Raw genomic sequence first — 22,643 nt, 5'->3', positions numbered from 1 at the left:
TTTGTTCTGTATTCTCATGGATTATTGCTGTAGTGTATGTCTGGCATCTACCTCTGTCTTAATTATTTATTGACAAGAGGATTTTTTTGTTTGTTTGTGTCTCACTATAACAGCCCAGATGTTGACAGTGAATGCTGCTCAAGTATTTAAAATCCCAAACAGCGCAGTCTGTGGTTGAACTTTAAGGAAACGCTGTGAAGTGAAGGCAAAAACATACTGGCCAAAGTTCAGTGGTCTCTTGTTTCACGCAGGTTGTGTGTAGTTCCCACTCCAGGTCCTTTTATCTGTTGACATCTGTATCAAAATCCACATCGTTCAGTAAGAAAATGTCCGTGTGGCGGGACAGACTCGCTGGTATCTGAAAGAGACGATGCAGAGGTTTGATTTTAGAGAAATAGGTTTAACAGCTGAGGATTTTTATTATCTATATCATTCATAAACACGCATTAAACTAAAGAAAAAAACAGATTTTTCCAACGATTCTACTCAGTTTTGTGCTCATTTCCGAGCTTTTAACAGTTTACGTCTTAACAATTGCTTTGTCTCACCTTTGCATCGAAGAAAATACAAGAATGAACTAAAGCACTTTATAGAAATGTTACAAAGTGTTTTATAATCAGGTTTAAGGTTAGTTCAGATCATGAGAAAACATCAATAAAATGCTCTGAAAATACACCAGAGGATCCCACAAGATGTCCAAACTAAGAGCTGCACATCATTTCAAAATACAGATATGTTGAAATCACAGTATCATTTGCCAGGTTTTCATCTCTCTTGTATTTCTCTTCTGTCATCACAACACTCCCAATAAGCTTTAGCATTTCAGCCACCACCGTCTAAATCAACAGAGTGTATTTTGGACAAAAGTTAATCTGATTGTCGATTAAATCATCATCATGCAGCGTTTACAGTTTATTGCAGTCCTTTGTGATATTGATAATGCTCACATAATTTATTTTATCAACCTTTATTTAACCAGACAAATCCCATTGAGATCACAGATCTCTCTTACAAGGGAGGCCGGTGCCCGAGGGCAGCCTAACATGCATGTTTCTTCAAGTTGTTCACTGTAGCGATGGTTCACTAATATGCAGCATAGATGAAAGAAAAATGTCACAAATGATCAAAATTATTGAACAGAATTTGAGCTCATTTGGCCTTTTTTATTTATGGATTTATTTCCCCCACATTACAGATTAATTAAAGGTGCTCACCTCATTTATACATGGAAGGTGCTGAAAGAGTCATTTCACCACAAACCATGAGGCAATTTTAAAGTTTCATCATAGCTTATTCTGTAAAGGATGAACAAATTAATTAATCTTATAAAAACTGTTTTAAAGTCCAACAAAACAAACAATATTAGTCGCTAGTAATATATTGCTGTTGAGAGAGTACTAAAATGTTAAATGAACCTAATGAAATGATGAAAATAATGTCACGTATTGTCAGAATAAAGAATAAATCTGCCATCATCTATAAAGTGTTTTACTTTTACAGGTCTGCTCGCTCTCACATGTGAAGACACGTCATGGAAAAATATAATCTGTTATGTCCGTGTTTGCTTTTTATTTCTAGACTTTTCAGTCTGTTGGTATTAACATTGTTGTGCTTCCTTATAAGAATTACAATAACTTTGTTTCAGTGTTTAAGAGACTTTACTGTCACTGTTTAAAATGCTTCCCTTTTGGATAACTTTTGCACTTTGGCTAATCAAATTTACACAAAATCTATTGATAACTGACTCAAAATTATCTGTTAATTAATTATTAGTGTGCTCTAATTTCAGCCTTCAGAAAGCAAAAATCTGCAGTCCTTTCTCCTTCATTGATCTGAAGGAGAAAAAACTTTACTGAGACAACCTCTCAGAACTAACTCTCAGTTCGGAGGCAACGTGTTCAACACAATGGTACTTTAGCTATTTCACAAACATTAATGGTGTGCGACAAGGCTCAGTTTTAGGGACCACTCATTTTACAATTTATATAAGTAATGTAGGTTAAAACATTCCTGACGCTTCCTTGCATCTCTATGCTGACGATACAATTGTTTATTGTCGAGCTAACACAGTTGCAAAGGCTTTCCAACTTCTAGTCTTCATTTGACGTCATTCATTCGGACTTATTCCATTTCAAACTGGTGCTAAATGCTAATTAAACCAAAGGGATGTTGTTTTCAAACAGAAAGTTGGTGCCAGCAGTTATTCCTTCTATCTCATCCAAACATGGTGTTCCTATTGAGTTTGTAGATTCTTACAAATAATTTAAATTGAAGCACACCTCTCTTTTAAGACACATGTTGAAAGCTTTATAAAGAAAGTGAAATTGAAACTTTTTTTTTTTTTTCCAGAAATAGATCTTGTTTAACTCAAAATGCCAGAAAACACCTTGTAGCTGCAACTTTCCTACCAGCCATTGATTATGGTGTTATTATTTACATGAATGCTCCTGCCAGTGTCTTGCAGATGTTGGATGCTGTCTACCATGACACGTTAAGATTCATAACTGGGTGTAACTACCGTACAAATCACTGCACTCTAATCAATGGTCAGTTGGTCATCATTAACTTCACATAGGCTCTCACACTGGTTCATCTTCATCTATAAATCACTCCTTGGTCTGCTGCTTTCTTATTGCCTCCCACTTTCACGTCATCAGTGCAGTTACAGCGTGCGCTCTCAGGCCATCATTACCTGCAGCGTTCCCTCAGTGCGGACTGAACTTGGCAAAAAGGCCTTTTCTTATTCTGCTCCTGTAACCTAGAGCACCTTGTAACAAGATCTGAAGCTGTCCACTTTGATTTCTTTAAGAGATTTTAAACCTTTGATAAGGTCAATAGAAAAATCTAAGCAAATATGTTCTTGTTTTTAGCATTTTACCTTGCTTTTAATGGCACCTTGATTTGACTGTTTTTATAGCACTACTTATATTTTATTGTTGTCTGTACTTTATATGTTGTCTGTCAAACAGATCTCTCTTGTAAATGAGTCCTCGTGATTCAATGAGACTAACCTGTATAAATAATGGTTGAATTAATTTATCAACAGTTTATAGTAATATACTTCTTAATGTTTGGGCTTTCTTAAAGCCAGTCACATATAGACCACAAGTCTTTACACATTCAGACAGAAGACTCCAACAAATGTCCAGAAATTTACAATTAACTTTTATTTTTGGACACATCGTGTGCTCCATCCAAGAACAACAAACAGCTTCTTTTATTCAATTTCAAAAAGCAGGAAATAAAAAAACAACACATAAAAACATCATGAATAGACATATCTTTAGTTTTTTTTTTAACACTTGTGCGTTCACCATCTTTTCTGTTTCTATCTGTGAGGTTTGTCTATGAGCTCAAAAATAGAGCTAATTTTCCAAACCAGACCAGAAGGAAAACTCAATCTGAGACCTGCCAGAGTGCTCAATATGACAATAATTTCTGAGAAGACAAAGACGCTAACTGTGCTCCACTTTTCTTTTTCAGCACTTTCGTCTCTGAAAACGTACACATCACTTGGATACGGCTCAGTTACTTGTTTTAATCTAGAATAATACATTAAAACTTGCAGTTTCGTGTCCACTGCCATATTGCTTGGTTAATAAATCACCTCCATGACATGGTACAAACATGTCAAACAAAGAATTTTTGTATACGTAGTCACAGTTTTAAGTTTTAACAACAAAACTAGCAATTATTGCTACGCTCAGCTAACAATAAATTAATTTATACTTAAATTACTGAGTTTCAATGCTTCAATAACCGTGTTGTAATGTTTTTTCTGCCCTGCAAACTGGTCAAAAATCTACAGTAAAAGTTAACAGCAGGTTCATATTCAAAACAGACATGAGAAAACTATACACACATTTAAAATAGAAAACAGCAGAACAAAAACATCTGATTTAAAGTCATCATGAACTTTTGGTCAAACTACTTCAGAGAAGTTATGGACAAATTACTTATTTATGGTAAAAGGTCCAAAACAATTCAAAACGTAATACTTCAATATATTTGCAAAAACAAAAAGAGTTTAATAAATCTAACAGCGGTATGATTTCAGGGCTGTGAAATAATTTTGTGTTAATCAACGAAAAGATCCCTTGTTGTTCTGGAATGTATAAAAAAATAAAATTTCTTTAAAAGCATTTTGATTTTTGTAACTTTTGCAATAATCGTACAAAACTATGTCCTGATTGTTCTTTTGTTTTAATTCTATTTTGCATAGCAGTCTTGATCATTTGAATTTAGACACGCTTATACTGTGCAAAAGTTATAAACTCCCCCAATTTCTCTACGTTTTGTTTCCAATGAGCCAAATTATCTTATAATCTTTTAAAGTAGTGTTAATCAGTAGTTATCCAGGGTTTATGGGATTTCAGATTTTTTTTAAATACTCTTTCCACCAATTTTCAACTTCCATGATAATAAACTATTTGAAAGTTGTGTCTTTAAGAAATGGGAAAAAATAAAAATAAAGACATAAAACAGGACCTGAGAGATGCATCATCCTTCAGTTCTGTCCAGTTTGTACAAAAAAAACCTTTTTTCACTCAAACATTGTTATTGTTTGTGGATTCAACTAAAGAATAGAAACAAACTTTGTCTTTGTGTCAGGCTTCTGTTAACAAAGTCTAAAAATCCCATTTAAAAGTGGATTATAAATAAGATTGCCTATGTATTGTCACAACACAGAGTTTGGAAGCCTTTTATTTCTGTCCCCCACCCACAAAAAAAATTCCTCCTCTAAACTGGACTGGGCAGGTACTGGACAAACAATGAGTAGATAAGCAGCTAATGCCACCCCCCCCCCCGCCCCCCCAATTTTTTTTTTTTTTTTTTTAATTAAAATAATAATAATAATAAACTGAAAGCCTGAATAATTATTGCTCATTGACACTAAAAGTTTATAATAAATTCTGGCTGCTTGGAAACAAAATATAAACACTGAACAATGACTCAAGACTTTTGCACAGTGTTGTATATTGACAGAAAACATTCAGAGCTTTTTCCTACAACAAGGAAATGTAAAAAAGTTGAATCGCATATCGAAAACACTAATCCTCCCCTTGAAATGGTGTTCCCAAATTTAAATAAGATCAAGTTGAACTACAACAAAGGCCACGATCATGTTTCTAATCCAAGCAGATCTGACATCACGATTACTGAGGCACTAAAATAAGCTCTGTGGACCAACCTGCAGATATTTACAGCCACTTGCTTCAAGTCGGACGGCAGGGTGCAACAGTGGTTAAGAGCTGTCACCACACAAAAAGATGCAAGTTTGTCTCCCGGCCTTTCTGGGTGGAGTGTGCATGCTCTCTCTGTGCATGCGTGGGTTTTCTCCGGGTACTCCGGTTTCCTCCCACAAATCAAAAACATGTTAGGCTGAATGGTAAATCTAAATTATCCCTATGGGTGAGAGTGTAAACGGCTGTCTTGTGTGTTCCCCGCCTCTCGCACAGTGTCTGATGGAGTGCAGGACAAGCTCCCCGCGACCCGGAAGGGAGAAGCGTGTATAGAAAATGGATGGATAGTTCGAGTCTCACCCTCTGAACTGCCCCTCGTTTAATTTCTGAGACCCGTTTGAAAACAGTGCAGTCAAAAAGTATCTCTGTAAACCTCATCTATCAGTCTAAGTTGAGCAAAGAAAGAAGTGACAAAGAAAGCAAAGGTATACCAAAATACTTGACATAGCGACTTTAGCTTTTTCTGACATGTTGGAAAAGAATACTCTTATGACAACACAAAAATAAACCACTAACCAAGATGTTTCAACACAACTGAGGCTGGATATCATTTGGTGCTTTTTAGCACACATCTTTAAACAGCAAGTATTTAATGTTTAAAATAAATAATGTATATAATACATTCTCAGAATCACAGTGAGGCTACACTGAGATAAAACGGTAAGGGATGTTGAGGTAGACAAAGTGGAATTCATCCTAAGGGCAACAGGATCGTGAACGGAGAGCAGACTGAATCATCAAATCAAGTTTAATTAAACCCATGAAAAGTTGGGATGTGTGTAGGCGAACAGAACCTAAGCTATGTTTTCTACAATTAATAAGCTGTCTGTTTTTGAAAATTATTTATAGTTGTTGTTTATAGTACAGTTGTTATGGGCTGTTTAGTCCCTATACAAGCGATGCGAGAGTTTTGTTCGCATTGCCGGTCGTAAGTTGGACCCCTTCAGGGTGGGAGTTGGACTCCGCCAGGGCTGCCCATTGTCACCGATTCTGTTCATAACTTTTATGGACAGAATTTCTCGGTGCAGCCAGCTGGCGGAGGGTTTCCGGTTCAGTGGCCTCAGGATTCCATCTCTGCTCTTTGCAGATGATGTTGTCCTGTTGGTGTCATCATGCCGTGATCTTCAGCTCTCACTGGAGCGGTTCGCAGCCGAGTGTGAAGCAGCTGGGATGAGAATCAGCACCTCCTGAGGCCATGGTCCTCAACAGGAAAAGGGTGGATTGCTCTCTTGAGGTCGAGGTTCTGCCTCAAGTGGGGGAGTTCTAGTATCTTGGGGTTTTGTTTACAAGTGAAGGAAGAATGGAGCGTGAGATTGGCAGACAGATTGGTGCAGTGTCTGCAGTATTGCAGACTCTGTACCGGTCCGTTGTGGTGAAGAGGGAGCTGAGCTGTAAGGCAAAGCTCTCTATGTTCCTACCCTCACCTACAGTCATGAGCTCTGGTAAGGATGCTCCCAGGGCGCCTCCCTAGAGGTGCTTCAGGCATGTCCGACTGGGAGGAGACCCCGGGACACGCTGAAGAGACTATGTCTCTCGGTTGGCCTGGGAACGCCTTGGGGTCCTCCCAGAAGAGCTGGAAGAGGTGGTTGTGGAACAAGATGTCTGGGACTCTCTGCTCAAGCTGCAGCCCCCACGACCCGACTTCGGAACAAGCGGAAGATAATGGATGGCTGGACAGTTGAAAAATGGGATCACTGCTGATGTTCATTTTTGGGGAACCAAAGCACCTGAAAACTGTTCACACATACAACACAAGCTGCTTCCAGATGGCATCTTGTGGAGAACTGAGAAGTTTTATTAAATTCTCTGTTTCTGTCTGTCGATTCCTTATCACTGAGCCGTCTATCCAGTCTCCTCAAAACACAGCGGCTGCACTGAACTCCAGGAGGAGAGTGAAGTCGATCAAAAGTGAAATGATCCCAATTTCAGGGTCAGACCTTCAGGCAAAGGTCGCAGACTTTGATTATGCAGATGTCAGCACAAGTCTAGCAGCAAAAACTCTAGTTATAACACATGACTACACACTGCTGCTGAATTCAAAACTTTAATTACACTTAATGATTGTTTTTAACGTAATTATCTAAGCTTATTTCTCCCAAATGTTCTCAAGTGTCAAATGCAGGTTTGTACACAGTATGCTGGGAAAACTTTGATGCGTTCGAGAGCCTAAAAAGCAGCAAATTTTGATATCCAGCCCTACAGAAATAAAACAAGGCATAAGCAGGGGACATGCGTTCAAGATCCTAAATGATCCTGAACAGTCCTGGCTGTGCACAAGTCCCTCCCAGAGGAATAAAGGAGATATGCTGGTGGTTAGAGTGGTGTTCAGCTCTAGGAGTCGTACTCAGACTGCTCCTCTATGAACACAGCAGGTCGATTGCTTACCCTGCTGCCACAGTCCAGGCAGGAAACCCCCAAGGCAACCAGACAGTGCCACGACTGCAGAAAAAAAAAAATGAACAAGACATTAAAATACTTTGCAGGCACTTGTTTTTTAACAGAAAAATACAATAATGCATTACCATATTCTGTGATGACACAGTTTGATGTTTTAAATTAAACAAGCAGTACACCAACGTCCTCCATCACTGAGGGATTTCAATTGTGAATGTTTGTAGTTTACTTTTTAGTATACTTTAAGCAAAATAAAAGCTGGAAAACATAGTTTTCTTAAAGGATAGTGGCGCGCACACACCTGTATGCTCCAGAGCAGCAAACTGTCAAAGTTTCTGCATTTATACAAGAGTACACCTGCTGAAGATCAGGTAATCTGATTATAATAATAACCAGGTAATTGCAAAGCAGGAATGCCACTTCATTTAAAAACTCTTTTTAAATCTAAACCGATTTCAAAAGAAATGTACACGCCTTCAAACATGTTTTTATGAGAATCACAGATCGCCTAAATTTTTTTCCAAAGCGTCACGTAAGCAACTCACCAGGTAGCTGACAAAGCACAGGTATCCCACGGAGAGGAGAGCAGCAAAAACGTAGAGCAGCACGCTGTTCAGCGCGGTCACATAAACAATCACAAAGTACATGTTGATTGCACAAACCACCAGGATGACCAGGCCTCCGGAAATCTTCCATACCCTTGAAAAAAACAACAACATTTTATTAAACCAATATGAACTATTGCTTTAAAGTTCAACCTAATCATGTGAAGATAAACTGTTCCCACAGGTTTGTATAAAACAAGAAAAACACAAGTAGGTATCGTGGGGTATTCTTTTCACTGTTCACGTAGCTGAGGAATAATTTTGACTCCACACTGTCGGTTTCTTTTAAAACAAATGCTTTTTTGTGTTTTTGCTATACACAATGGCAAAACGAACTAGAGAGTTCCTGGAGAAACTTTGACGGGGACTGCCAGGCTGCTGCGGATTTAAATAGTTGATTTTACAATACTATGTGTTGAGGTTTGCTCTCAGCTACCACTATACCAATTTTCAGCTGAATAGCTCTAAAAATGGCTATTATCATATTTTTTCCATTTTAGCCAAGGCGACCATCTTGAATTTTTGATTTGAATTCAGTATGTGATAGGGAACGTTCACAGCTATCATCACACCAAATTTCAGCGCAATTGCTAAAATTGGTTGATTTATAGTAGTTTTCCTTTTTTGCTCGGGCAGACATCTTGGATTTTTGATTTTCAGTCAGAGTCTAGTAGGGATCGTTCTCAGCTACCAATATGCCAAATTTAAGCTGAATAGATTTAAAAATGGCTGAGTTATTGGATTTTTTTCTTTTAGGTAAGGCGGCCATCTTGGATATTCGATTGACATCAGGAATGTTTAACAAGATGCTCTCAGCTACAACCATACTAAATTGCAGCTCAATATCTCAAAAAATGACAGCGTTATAGTCAATTTTGTGTTTGCTGTGGCAGCCATCTTGAATCAAAATGCTTCCAAACATTAATCTGTTGTACATCTGATGATTACGTTCTGTGAGTTTCAAACATATCCAACAGTGACTTTCTGTTTTCTTCAGGGACCTCTACGCTTTTTGTCAGGTGACTTGACAGCAGCAGTTAGTGTGAGGAGTGTCAGGCATTTTATATAGGGAAAGATGGCATCTTTGTTAGCAAATTACGTCACCATGGTAACTCGAAACGCCAATTAAAGTAACAGCACACATCACGGTGCCGAGCCAGTCATTTTGATATCACATTTGTGGGGGTACACGTTGCGGTTCGGGCCGCATTAAAGATGACGGAAGAGTTAGGATATAAAGTTAAGAAACCAGTTGAACCAAGTGAATAATAACAGGTGTCTGCCTTATACTAGGCAGTCCCCAATAATGTAAAAAAAGGCAACATATTAGCCTCTTAAAAGATAAACTGAACAGTGTGGGAACAAACTTTTACACTGGCTGCTGCACCTTTCACTTCCTCTCTAACAACGTTGATCTATCAAAACATTATGGCCAAAACAGTTCAGAGTCTGAGTTTAGTCTCACTTGGTTTCATACTTAGACAATAACAAAAGCGTGTGAGAAAATGCTCGGTTTCACAAAGTGAACCGTCTGTTCGTTGGCCACAGTTGTATCTATTCCTTAAAACTGAGATCTCCTGCAGTGGAGCTGCAGCTTTAAGAACTGAGCAGCTATTTTCTTTTTAATCTGTTCTCAGCCTTCCCTTCGGCTGAGAACAGATTTATAAGATTGTTGTGGAATGTACATTTGCTTGTTTGCACATTTTAGCTCACTTAAACCCGATAAAGGTCAACAAGTTAACAAAGAGGGAACCGAAAACATCTGATCAATTACATTTCAGACAAAAAATATGCAGCTGCTCACAGCTCACTACTAGAAAAATATATTTTTAAGAACATTCTAGAGGCGCAATTAAATACTTGGTTAGAAATTCTCGAGAGATGTCAGAATAAAAACTTATTTTACTCACATTCCGTTCGCAAAGTCGTTCATTATGGAGGTCAGACTGGTGAAGGTTAGGATCGGGATCAAAGCAAATGGAAGCTGTTGGGTGAGAAGAGAAATAACGGTAAACATTTTATGATGGTATTTGCAAACCAAAAGGAGCAGAGCGTAAAGGACCACTGAGAGAGCTTTCTTGACAGCTCGTACTGACCTGCATGCTTTGAAGCACATTGAGGAAGTCGTTCATCCCCGTTAGATGCCGAACGTCCTGAAAAATGGCAACCAGCAGTGTAGGAGTGATGGCGATGGAACGAGTCAGCAGCACCCGAGCAAAACGAGACCACTTCAGGTTCAGAAAACCCTTAGTACAGACAACGAATATAATAAAAGCACAAATTAACAGACAACCACAGAAAAGACTCACAAACATAACACCACGAGGCTCGCAGGTATTCTCACCTCCATCACAAACTGCCCAGAGTACGTTCCTGTCATGGTGGAGCTCTGACCAGCTGACAGAATCCCGATGGCCCAGATGTAGAGAGCTGCAGGACCAAAGAAGCAGCCCAGCACCACTCCCTGAGAGACAGAGGACAAACTATCTAAGCTTTATCTAATCTAGATCTATGAAGTATCTATACTCATCTTTAATAGCTTGGAACTGATCAGTGATTATTCTGGGTCAGATTTAATTAAATGTACGCTTTAATTAATTTTAGTCTCTTCAAATGTTACAGATGACACTTTTTCTGAGTGATTAAAACAAAAACTGCTTGATTAACGTCTGCTTCATGGTGCTTTTAGTTATTCTGCTTATGGAAACTTCAAAAATATTTAACCCTCACCCAATAAGCTAACGTTTTTTACTACAGTAGTTCCTCACTACTTTGCGGTTCATTTATCACAGACTCGTTCTATCGCGGTTTTGCCAAATAAGAGTGGACATGACACAATTGGCTGATTGATGGATGAGCCGCACGATCGGCATGGGATTTTTATTTAAAATGAATTATTTTAAATTATGTAGCACCTGCTGCACCTTTGTGCAGCCCACAGCTGCAGAAAAAGCTTCCTCCTGCCTTTGTGCAACCCATGCTGCAGGAGAAACTTCCTGCTGCAGCTGATCAGCTGTTTCTCCATGCAGAGCAGGGAAGTGGGCGTGGCCAAGACCGCGTGCAGGTGGCTGAGTGCAGCCATGATTGACAGGAGGGAGAGAGCTACACACATGACATTCTGTGCTCTTTTAGAGCATTTAGAGTTTAGAAACATTGTGGGGCTTCAGGGTACGGATTCCCCACGATAAACGAGGGACTACTGTACTTCACTGTGTGTAGGTGTTATAGCCTAGTATAAACACATGCAGAGACTGCTGTTATTTGATCGATGAATATTTTTCTACAATGCGGTGACCACAGCAGAGATGATCAATGTCAAAAATCATCACAACATTCAACTCACACAATTTTGATTTTCTGTCATATTAAGAGTTGAATTCTTGAATCAGCCCTATTAAATATTACTCACCCAGGCTGAAATATGTGCTGTATTTGAAAATGTATTTAATGTCCCCAAAAATAAAAAGTCAGGGTTTATTGTTGCCGACGTACCCCTTTGTAGATGTCCACCTCCAGAGTGCCGTTGTTGAGGGGAAAGAGGTCTGCATGAGTGCTGCCGGTCGCATTGCACATTTCGTTCTACAACAATGAGCATACATTTTATTTCCATTGTCTGGTAAAATTTCTCATAAAAAATATTTTTACTAAATGACAAATGGAGCTGCAGTGATTTTCAGCAAACTCTTCAAACTGCCAACTCACCACCTGGATGTTGGTTTTATTGTAAAAGGCCTCAGCAAAGACGGCAACAACAAACACGTTGATGAGGAAGGAGATGAAGAGAGCGATGGCTGACTCGATGAAGAAGTATTTATTGGCTTCTTTTACGTCCTCCTTTTTATTGCGGTCCACTTCCCGAGACTAAAGAAAATGTACGGACAAACATTCAAATTATATCCCTGGATTCCTTATTTAGAAGCGCAGGACTCTGGGTGCTCTCGGGACATTTTGGAACCAACATTTGTGCAGGTCAAGTTGTCAAAGCTTCAAATTAACACATTAGTAAATATTGTTACATAAATGTTTCTAACCTTGACCAGCGCTGAGTGCAGATAGATGTTGTGGGGCATGATGACAGCACCTACAATTCCCACAGCCTGCTCCAGCTGCACGGGTCCGCAGTCAGCACAGTACGGCATGAACATCCCCTTCAGAACCTCTCCCTGATCCGGCTTCACTAACACATACTGAAGTGAAGGAACGATGTTAGGAACTAGAAATTCAAATACTTCAAGTAGATTTTAAATGTGAAGGAAGCGTACCTCATAGCCAAAACTAATAGCCATTACAGTAATCAGAAAGCCAAAGAAAGCTTCAAGTTTCCTCAGACCTAAAGAGATTTTAAAGATGTGCATAAATACCGCGAGTCAGAAATGTAAGTCAAAGAAGCTGTATATATTTTTTAACAATCATTACAAACCATATTTGTCTAAAAAGAGAAACACAAAAGTGTCTGTGATAGTGATAAGAACTCCTGCCCACAGCGGGATCCTGGATGAGAGAGAGATAAATACAGATTGAATAATTTTATTTACATCAGTCGTGTTTGCAGGATTCACAGGCATGGATAAAACTCGTTACCTGCCCACAGAGAGAAGATTAAAAGCTATGGCACAGCCGATGACTTCCTGCATGTCTGAACCGATAATTGCCAGCTCGACCATCAACCACAAGATGATCCGAGGAACCTAAAAGAGAAGACATTTACAATAACAGAGTTAAAAGAAAACGTTATGGGATGAGTAGGAGACAGATTACCACTTCAGAAGAAAAAACTTGATGAGTGGCAAGTAGGAGGAAATTCAGGTGTGTGGTGATAGTGGGGGGATGCTCACGGTGGGATACTGGCGGTTGCAGACTTCAGCTAAATGCATCCCCGTGACGACTCCGAGACGTGCAGCTAACCTCTGTAACAGCAGCCCGATGATGGTGGCTCCGAGGAGCACCCATAGGAGCTGCAAAAGAGGGGACGCATTCAAGTGACTACAACATATGAGAAGAATCACTGCATTTTCAGACTTTTTCAAATTATTTACACTTTGAAATGCACTATTATTATTATTACTACGGTAGTTTACTTGACAAGGACAATGCAAACAAACATAGAACAGGACAAGTCTGTGACTGATGTGTTGCACAAAGAGTTTATAGCTACAGCTAATTTACAATTCCAGTCCCTGGTTGGGCATTTCTACACATTAAAATACATACAATTTATCAATCAAAATACATACGTATTCCTGCCTACATATACATGTAATCGAACATACAACCTCCAAATTCATATAATAAAAAAAAACTGTACACTAAAATACAAAGAATTTAGAAATCTAGATACAATAAAAATACAAAACTAACATTCAAAAATAGCGATTATAGTAAGAAAAGATGCAATATAGGGATGCACGATATTGGATTTTTGGCCGATATCCTATAACTTATTTGGCTGATAACCGATACCAGTAATGATATATATTTTTTCTAGACTTACTTACAGAAACTACATAGCTTTCTCTGCTGTGAATTTAAAATATCACATTATTCTGCACGGTCTTGGTCAATTTGGCCTGCTACCTAATACAGATGTCAAAAAGGGGGCTGAAAATGATGTAACACTCCAACTTGGATTATGTTTAATTTCAAATTTTTTCATGACATTTACTCTCTCTAACACAATGACAACACTTGAACAGTGCAAATTTGTAAATTTTCACAAATCTAAACTCAACGGTACGTGTGATGTCATAACGTTGTGCTGGCACTGCAGGCATACTTGTCACTGGGCTGTCATACAAAAACAGAGCCTTTTATATAAACAGCGCCTTTTATATCGGTGAATTATTTTGATGGAATGGCCGATGTCCGATATTTAACTTTATAGCCAACATGAGCCGATACTGATACCATGCCGATAATATCGTGCATCACATGCAATAAGTGAGAGACAAAATGTGACGTTAAGCAAAGATGATCTGCCTTCAAAATAAAACAAAAGGGCATCAAAATAAATAAATAAATAAAAGAGTAAGCACTCCATCTCAGGAAAAGAGTTTATTTTTATTATCAAGGTTCTTTACTGTCATTCACATCTCATGTAGTACATGAGGTGGAACGAAATTATGTAGTCAAGGTCCCAGTTACACCAAAAAAATAGCAGTAATATAAACTATAAAAAAGAAACAGTATACAAGGAACTAAGATATACGCTAAACAATAATAATATAATATAATATGGTGTATTAAACAGCAGCCTGAACATGAGTCTGTTGTGAGCAGATGGGTATGAATATAACAGCTTATGGGTAAGAAATCAGCATGGATAATCAGCAGCACAGTTAACGTGTCAAATGTCCAATTAAAGTGGATTAAAGTGATTTCAAGTTGGCTTAACCGTGTGAATAAACATGTTTTTATTGTTCACCTTAAAACCAGCTTTAGCTCCAGATTGCAGGTCTGACTCGATGTTCCCTGGATCCAAGTAAGCAATACTCATCAAAAACCCTGGTCCAGTGAAGGCCCAGAGTTTACGGAAGCTGAATATCTGAAAGAAGAAGACAGCACAGTTTTATTTCTAATAATGATTACAAAAACTATTCAGTTCTGTGCCAACGTTGATTTAAAGTTTTCTCCTTGTCTTAATAGAGGCATCAAATATATGGTGGTACCGTGTTGGGAGCCTCTGGAATGTGCACCTTCTCCTCAAAATATGTAGAGAAGGGTTCTTCTTGAGCCACAGGTGAGGCAGGAGGAGAGATGGAGCTGTAATGGTTTGTGTGGACTCCATTCTCCTGCCAGGAATCCTCTGAGGAGAAAACAGCAAACGGCAACACTTTAGTTGATAATGAGAGAAGGCTGGTAATAAAGAACTCAAGAGCAAAATCTATCTTATTCCAGAAAATTAGGGAAGTGGATTTTTTTTCTCAAAGAGTATTAACCCAGACTGGTGCAGGTTGTTAGTCAGGTCATGGTAAGTCTGGCAAGATGAAGGCAGTTTGACTTCTTCTCTGATCCTTGAAGACATTTCACGTCTCACTTCTCAAATATATGTAAACTGTCTTTTTTAAGCCACAAAATGTTTGAACAAATTCAAATTGTCTTTGAATCAACATGCAAGAATTACTGAATGACTTATCTTGAAATATATTTTTAATTAAGAGACTTTCACTAAACTGGCATTTTGATAAATTATGTAGAGACTGAATGCAAAAATTTTTTTTAAAAAAAATCAATCTTTAACCAACAAAAGTTTGGCTAAAGATGTTTTAACATTTGCTGCATGCATAAAAGATTCAACAAGTTTAATAACAAACCCATAAAAGCTGAGACTGAAGCTATTTCCATTGTGTTACAAGTTCAGTCTAGACTAAAATCTTTTTTTACAGCAACAATGTCAAATTTGAATCACAAACAAAGCTAATAACTAATTTACCAAGTTTTCAAAATGCAACACAAGTAATTTAGTTTAAACCTAAAATGACAGGTTTCACCTCAGTCAGCAGAAACCTCTAATTAGCCACATCCTAAACCCATTGACTCCAGTAAAATATGTTATGGGAGCTCAATAAATGACGAGGATTACACTAAAAAGCACCGATGAGCTTTCCGTTGCCTTATAATTATTGTTTAACGTGACAAACGTATGAGAACAAACACTACTCACTAAGTCTGAACTTTTCCGTCTTTTCTCCCTCCATCTCCAACTCACTGTTCATCTTAAAGTCCACTCTTGCCTAAGAAGGACTCTGCTTTTATATGACTCTGCCTCTGATTTTTTTTTTAGTAGGTGAGTGTGTGTGTGTGTGTGGGGGGGGGGAGGTAAAGGTCACAAAGACATTTTGACATTGTGTTGGAAAAAACTGACCCGCAAATAAACAGAAGTCGAGCCAATCCACACAGCAAATATCTGCTGGAGAACATCAACAAAAGCCCCCCGTTCTCTCACACAAGTTCACAAGCTAAACTGTGTCTTTCAGGATAAAACGACACGGCATGGCACTAACTTTTTAAAGTTATCTGAGGCGATGTAGTTGTTAAACATACTCCAGGTTGAAGCATATAAATACATGTATGTGACTTTTCTAAACCTTGGTGATGTAATCATTTATGGTTTTAAGTTACAGAATGCACTCCACACACACACACACACACACACACACACACACAAAAAGATTTGCAGCAGACATGCATTCAGTGTGTTGAATTAAAGGAAAAGTGATGATTATAATATGATGTTTCAGTTATTGGAAGGGGCTACCTTCCAGGAGGTCTCCATCTTGTTTGTTCGTCGTCATGCTGCACGACTCCCGGGAAACTGAGGGATGAATATCAGCCTCCCCTGCAAGAAGACAGCTATTATAAAATCGTTTTATTTTATTTGCACGTGAAAGCACATCTATTAAGTTGACATTTCAAACAGATCTCGAATCAAATCCTGTTTTGTACAAAAAACACTCGTGCATTTTGAAGACATGACCATGCACGTGCTTCTTCATTGTTTTCCCCTTAAAAGTGTTTCTACAAGTAATAATAATAATGACTAAGCAACATTAGAAGCAAGCCAAACATCAGCAAATAAACAAACTTTCACAAGAAGTCTAGAGTCCCCCTGATCGAAAGGAACACTCTTTAAATCGGCTACTTCCTAACTCATCACTGATAACACGAAGCTCACAGTAAAAACTTAGCCAAGCAGAACAGCTCCATTTTTATAACAGTGAGTGGTCTGACAGAAACCGCAGCACATGACTGTGGCGTTGTGAGGATAAAGACGAGCTGAGGCAGCTTTTCCAACAGAACTGCACTTCCTCAAGCTGAACAAGCAAGTTTGCAATAATTAATAAACAGCATTAAAACAGCTGTAATTGTAGTTTAATTACAGGGACATGAGGCAAAAATAAATAACTCGTGCAGACAGATAGGACTTCTTTGGAAAATAACTCCTATTTTCTAGTAACACTGCTATAAAGTTGGGGCAATGATGAAATGTTGGACTTTGCAGTAAAATGAGGATTCTACTTTTAAATTCTGGGTCCTCCGAGATTTCCTCGCTACACTTTTCAGCATGCTGCGTTAAAGTGACCGTTCATATCTTTTGAAAAGGGTTCTATGGAAAGCTTATGAACTATTAATATTTTACCTGTTATAAATAGTTTGTTGCATGACCTCAGTTTCGAGAAAGAGTTTTATTTTGGCCAGACTGATGAGCTAACAGCCCGTCAGAGTGGAGCCATGAATGTTGCCATCTTAAAACCACTATGACAAAACTTTACAAATGCACTTTTAAAAATCTGTTACATTATTTCACATTACATGGTTATTTTAAACAAACTCGAGTTATTTACAAGTTCAAGTTGTTGTTGCAGCAGCAGCTAGCTGTTGCACTTCCGGCAGGAATATCATAATATTTCTGCTGGAACAACAATGTGACAGGTGTACACATGTCTACAAAAACTATTTGCATACAGACAGCATCAGTCCATTGTGGTCTTGGCCCCTGCTCAGACTAGCCATTAGCTGTGGCTTTGGCCATGGCTGCCTCAGACAAGGTGGTTGGCCCACTATGTGAGTCTGCTACTTATGGGACTGAGTTTGATGTGGCTCCTCGGACTGATCAAGTCTTTTGGATGAAAGACAAAATGTTTCAACAACAACAAAAAGTCCAGAGGACCTGACTTAACTTTGTTGGATTATTTTATCTGGATTATTGATCATGAACTTTGATAGCCATTAGCTTGTCGGTCTGGTCAGATCTAAATTGTATTTCAACAAACTGGGGTCATTCAAAAAGCTATCTACAACAGGCAAGCTTTTCAAAGAACTTCAATATCTTGAAAAGATCTGAAATATGCTTTTAAGGTGGATAAATTTTCCCAATTACTATTCTCCGGAGGAACAAAAAGCTGTTACTGACTACTTTTTTGGTTACTTTAAATATATTCTAAATGTTACATTATAATATGGCTGCACCTTTATGCATTTTTGTTCAAATACATTATTACTCATGCTTAAAGAAGAAAAACCATCATATACAGGAAAAAAATACAGTGTGTAGTTATGGGTGAAAATGCCATTAGAATGACTCTTAGTAATAAATGGGCCACAGGACACTTCAATTATTTAAACTTTCACCTATTCTCACGTGCTCCCATGTGACCACAGTCACCAGACACTTTTACTAAACACAGCAGGAAAAGAAAGAAAACCAAGTATCAAAATATTTCTGCCACGGTGTGGTATTCCTGTGCAGCACTGCTAATAATAGTGATCCTAAACTAGTACTAATTATCGTTTATCGTGGAGTATTTTGACATTTTAACACAGAGAAACAGTTTAAGGATGACTGGTTGTGCACAAAATGTCTCCTAAAGTGTCAAGTTGTAACAGCTCTCCTGCGTTACCACTCAGAGACAGCCTCCATGCTCTCATGCATCACTCTGAAGGTAAAAGGTTGCCTTTAATGCCGTCCTTCCAATACTTTGTTCAGCTTACTGCCTTGGAACAAAGTTCAACATGAAGAGGTGTTTAATCTGGTCCTGCTAGTACTTAAGAGTCCGTTTGCATGACGAGCATCTGTTTGACAAATAAATCAATGCTGCTGATAGGAGACCGTCTGCGTCCTGACACCAGACTGAAGCTGTGCAGCAGACTGTACTTCCTCTGTATCCCTCGTCTTTTAAACAAATCCAGAGCAACATCCCAAGTTGTTTGTGTTCAGCTTTAGGATTCATAGTTACAGCTTTGGTACAGGGACACTAGTCAGTTTGTCTTATACCATTTTGCATTCCCATGTAGGAATTCTTTCAGTGCATAAATCATGAGTAACATCTGCTTACTGCACTTTAAAACAATCTTAGTCATCTGACTAGAAGTCACCTAGTTAAAAAAAAGCTTTATTTAGTCTACTATATTTTGTTCTCTTTTCATGTCTGACAGCTGGCATGTATTGTTCCTGTCCAAGTGTGACCTCGAATACGGTCATGGATTGTGGAACTTTAGCAACAAACTTGTCAAAATCCTTTCAGACTGACTGTAACAGGCCTCGAATATATATATATATATATATATATATATATATATATATATATATATATATACACACAGTACCTTCCAGTCAAGACTGATTGTGGTTTTAGTTTTCTTGTTTATTTAGATGTATGACATTTTATGGGGAAACTGCTATAGCAAACTCTAAATGCTGGTATGAATCCACTTTTGTTCAAGTTGTGAAACAGGATATCCTTAGCAGAGGACACACTCTCAAGTGACCTTCTAGTTTAATGGTAGTAAAGTAGTACTGTTGTGCCAGGAAAAAAACAGCTTGCGTCAATAAAAATGATTCATTTTGACTTTACTAAATGTTGTAAACTTGGATTTACTAAGCTCATAGTATGTGATTGGCTTATTAGGACATAACATACTAGTCACTCATTCATCCAACTTCCCCAAAAGCTCCAGTGAACATTAATTAGACCTAATCTGCACACAACAGCTTTCACTATCACTTACATCTATGCCAACTCCCAAACTGACAAATTGCATGTGATGTCCCACCCATCAAAACGGGACGTTCACAAATGTGAAGCTAACTAAGAAAAGACAAAGTAAATATCAAAGACAATAGTATTTGCTTCAGAGGTAACAACACATTAGATTAGAGGGACACATGGCAGAGAACTTTCAACATAATCCAAATAAATCCTATTTGAATATTTTCAAATCAAGTGAAAACTCTGCTGAAACAACAAACTAACAACGTTCTGATCAAATCTATTACTCAATCCAGCCCGGAACATCGATGTGAAAAAAATCACTAAAGGATCTGTAAGTGAACATAATATCCATTACTAACAGCATTTATTTAAAAAAAAATTATAATTTTAAAGAAAGAAAAATAAATAAAATTCCCAACTTCAGTATGCACAATTTTATTTAGAATTTTGCGATTGGTATCAAATGTATATCCACAGTTACAAAGTGAGCCGATACTTTATCAAAGCCTCAGGAACATAGGTAAATAAACCATTAGTCGTCTAGTGTCTGTGAACTGCTTGCAGTAAAATACAGACGAAAAATGTTAAAAACAAGAATATAGCAGCAAACACTTTTTATCAGCATTAAAAAGAAACAACTATTTATATTCCCCTAGCATTACAGTTCATGAGTCCCTTAAGAGAGGTGAATCAATTTCATCAACTAATTGTGAAACTGAATGAAAAATAGACAAACTTCTTATTAAGTTTTTTTGTGTTGAGTTAAAAAAAAAATCCAATTTGTGGGAAGCTTCTAGCTGAGTATTGTGTAACTCAAAGGTGTATAAGATTGTTGATCAAAGCAACTTTACTGTTAATTTCCCCAGGTCTTTAAACACACACACAGAGACTATTTGTACCAAGTGTTGTTGTTGTTATGATCCTTTTCAAGTACTTGCAAGTAAGTAACATTATTCTGAGAATCCGAACCTTTACATAAAAGTGTTTCATATTGAAACAATGTAACAATGACTATTCTCTCGCAGATAAAAATAACTTCTCAGGTTTCAGACTTCTGGGATATTATAAAAACAAATGTATATGATCATGCACAGTTTGAGAAAATTAAACTATTTTGTAATAAGTTGAGAAAATCTATAAATTACAAGTATTGTTTAATGTCCCAAAGGATGTCACTGATTGATTCACTGAAGATGTCAGATGACAAATCAGACGGCTTTCATATAACAATGCGGCTCTCACCATTATAAAGTCTGTCAGTAAACTCTATAAAACAAGTTACTACGGGGTAATTAAACAGCTATAGTCACTGTACATTTTACCAGAGCCCTATACGCGTGCGTAAAGTTCATCATGAAGCCACAAACTATCAAGACAAGCTAACACACCATGGTGTCTGGTTAGCACGACCCCTAACATACCCCTGACCTAAATAAACAAAAGCTCTTACCTGCGTGTACTTCTCAGAAGTCGAAATAACAGTTCGTGTGATAAATATTAAGGCCAATTACAAATTGACACCATTTGTTTAAACATTAAGCTAAATAAACGTGTTTTACAGCTAGTCTCAAAGTCGGTAGACTAAACGTACATTGCGCATGCGCATCACTCCTCTCTTGTTCTGATTGGTTGATTCGCTCTTCTATCGTCGGCAAAAAATGGGTATGCTCGTTGAATTGTAAAGAGAATATCCGCATCGTTGGTTGTACCCAGACCTATGCGTATCCGCCTACAGGGGTGTACGGCTCGCGTAAGCTGGAGTGAAAATGAGGCGGTTCAAATCTAACCTGGCCTCTTTCATAGATTTTTCATTCATTCAACCTTTATTTATACAGGTTTAATCCCAATGAGCCTCAGAGATTCATTTACAAGAGAGACTTGATTTTAACAATGAGCGATGACAACTGTGGACAACAAAGACAACAATATGCAATCATAAAAGGAAGCATACAAACAGAGAAGAACAAGTGAAAGAAAATGGTACTAAAAAATGAAAATGAAAAGTATGATACAGTTTGACACAAAGAATGTTTCAGTACAAACAAGGTGAGTCACAAAACTATCAGCAGAAAATATAGTGGATGATTGACTGAATTAGGTCTTTTCGTGGCCTGTGCCTGATTTTGTTATTGTTTGTTTGATTTTTAAAGACACAACTTTCAGATTTTGTTTACTTGCTGTACTTTGTTTATTAATTACACGTCTTTTGTCCTCAACTTGTCTATTTTTCCCATTTTAAAATGATAAAGGATTGTGTTTTTAAAAAAAATAAGACAAAACGTGGGTGAAAAGCATTTAAAAAAACCTCCAGAGAGCTTGAAGAACTTTCAAGCTTTTAATTGTTTTAATTGAATTTTAAACAACTATTAAGTTCAGTTCAAAAATCAATGTAGACATGTTCCTGTATCTAGTATTTTACCCCATTTCATAATGTAACTTGTTTTATGTCACTACTTTTATTTACTTTTCATTTTATATGCTTTTTATTTATTGTTGTGTGCACTTTTTGTTTGTTTGTTTAAAACAGTCTCTTGAAAATTAGTCATCCTGACTCAATGAGACTAACCTGTATAAATACACTGCACTAAAACCATGGATATACGGAGCGATCCGATGTGGTGATATCTCCGTATTCTTCACATATACGTACAATTTCCGGGAAATTCCGTATCGCATCCCCGGCAGATTCGGTTTTCGGATATCCCCGTATACGGACACAAATGGATCCTAAAAAAATCCCAAAATCCGGATACTTATCTGCGGCAGATCCCGAAAATATGTGACTCTGTTATCCCTCGGGATTCCAGCTTTAGATCTCTTTGCATTCTTGCCGCATCTTTGACGTATGGTTGGTTTCAGATTCACGCATATACGTGACAGATGTCTGTCGGATATTTACAGATTTTTATCTG

General features: G+C 37.8%; 2 protein-coding genes across 2 annotated transcripts in view; one reads left to right on the top strand and one right to left on the bottom strand.

Moving 5' to 3' along the window:
• Window positions 1–22,643, top strand: part of LOC119411943 (serine/threonine-protein phosphatase 6 regulatory ankyrin repeat subunit C-like) — a 1,101,338-nt gene that overhangs the window by 1,045,653 nt on the left and 33,042 nt on the right. The gene's annotated exons all lie outside the window — the stretch shown is intronic.
• slc11a2 (solute carrier family 11 member 2) lies at window positions 162–21,339 on the bottom strand. Its single transcript, XM_037678950.1, has 17 exons — window positions 21,182–21,339; window positions 16,497–16,577; window positions 14,908–15,044; window positions 14,664–14,783; window positions 13,078–13,197; window positions 12,824–12,930; window positions 12,663–12,733; window positions 12,505–12,572; window positions 12,274–12,429; window positions 11,945–12,103; window positions 11,735–11,821; window positions 10,587–10,706; window positions 10,339–10,488; window positions 10,153–10,226; window positions 8,183–8,336; window positions 7,629–7,682; window positions 162–358 (listed from the first exon to the last, which is right to left on the bottom strand). Exons 2-17 carry the CDS (start codon window positions 16,531–16,533, stop codon window positions 281–283), a joined length of 1,692 nt encoding a protein of 563 aa, XP_037534878.1. The 5' UTR covers window positions 16,534–16,577; window positions 21,182–21,339; the 3' UTR covers window positions 162–280.

Source organism: Nematolebias whitei, chromosome 7 (assembly GCF_014905685.2).
Source record: "Nematolebias whitei isolate Nwh7 chromosome 7, NemWhi1, whole genome shotgun sequence".
Lineage (NCBI taxonomy): Eukaryota > Metazoa > Chordata > Actinopteri > Cyprinodontiformes > Rivulidae > Nematolebias > Nematolebias whitei.
The sequence above is the reverse complement of the archived record's forward strand: the minus strand, read 5'-3'. Positions and strand labels throughout refer to the sequence as shown.

Bases quoted from the DNA above. Each gene is read 5' to 3' on its own strand.
- slc11a2 (XM_037678950.1), bottom strand. From the start codon at position 16,533: ATGACGACGAACAAACAAGATGGAGACCTCCTGGAAG. The intron at 15,045-16,496 runs GTAGCCCCTTCC...TTTTCTCCTCAG, and splicing joins AGATGGAGACCTCCTGGAAG to AGGATTCCTGGCAGGAGAAT. The intron at 7,683-8,182 runs GTGAGTTGCTTA...TTTTTTCTGCAG, and splicing joins TGTGCTTTGTCAGCTACCTG to TCGTGGCACTGTCTGGTTGC.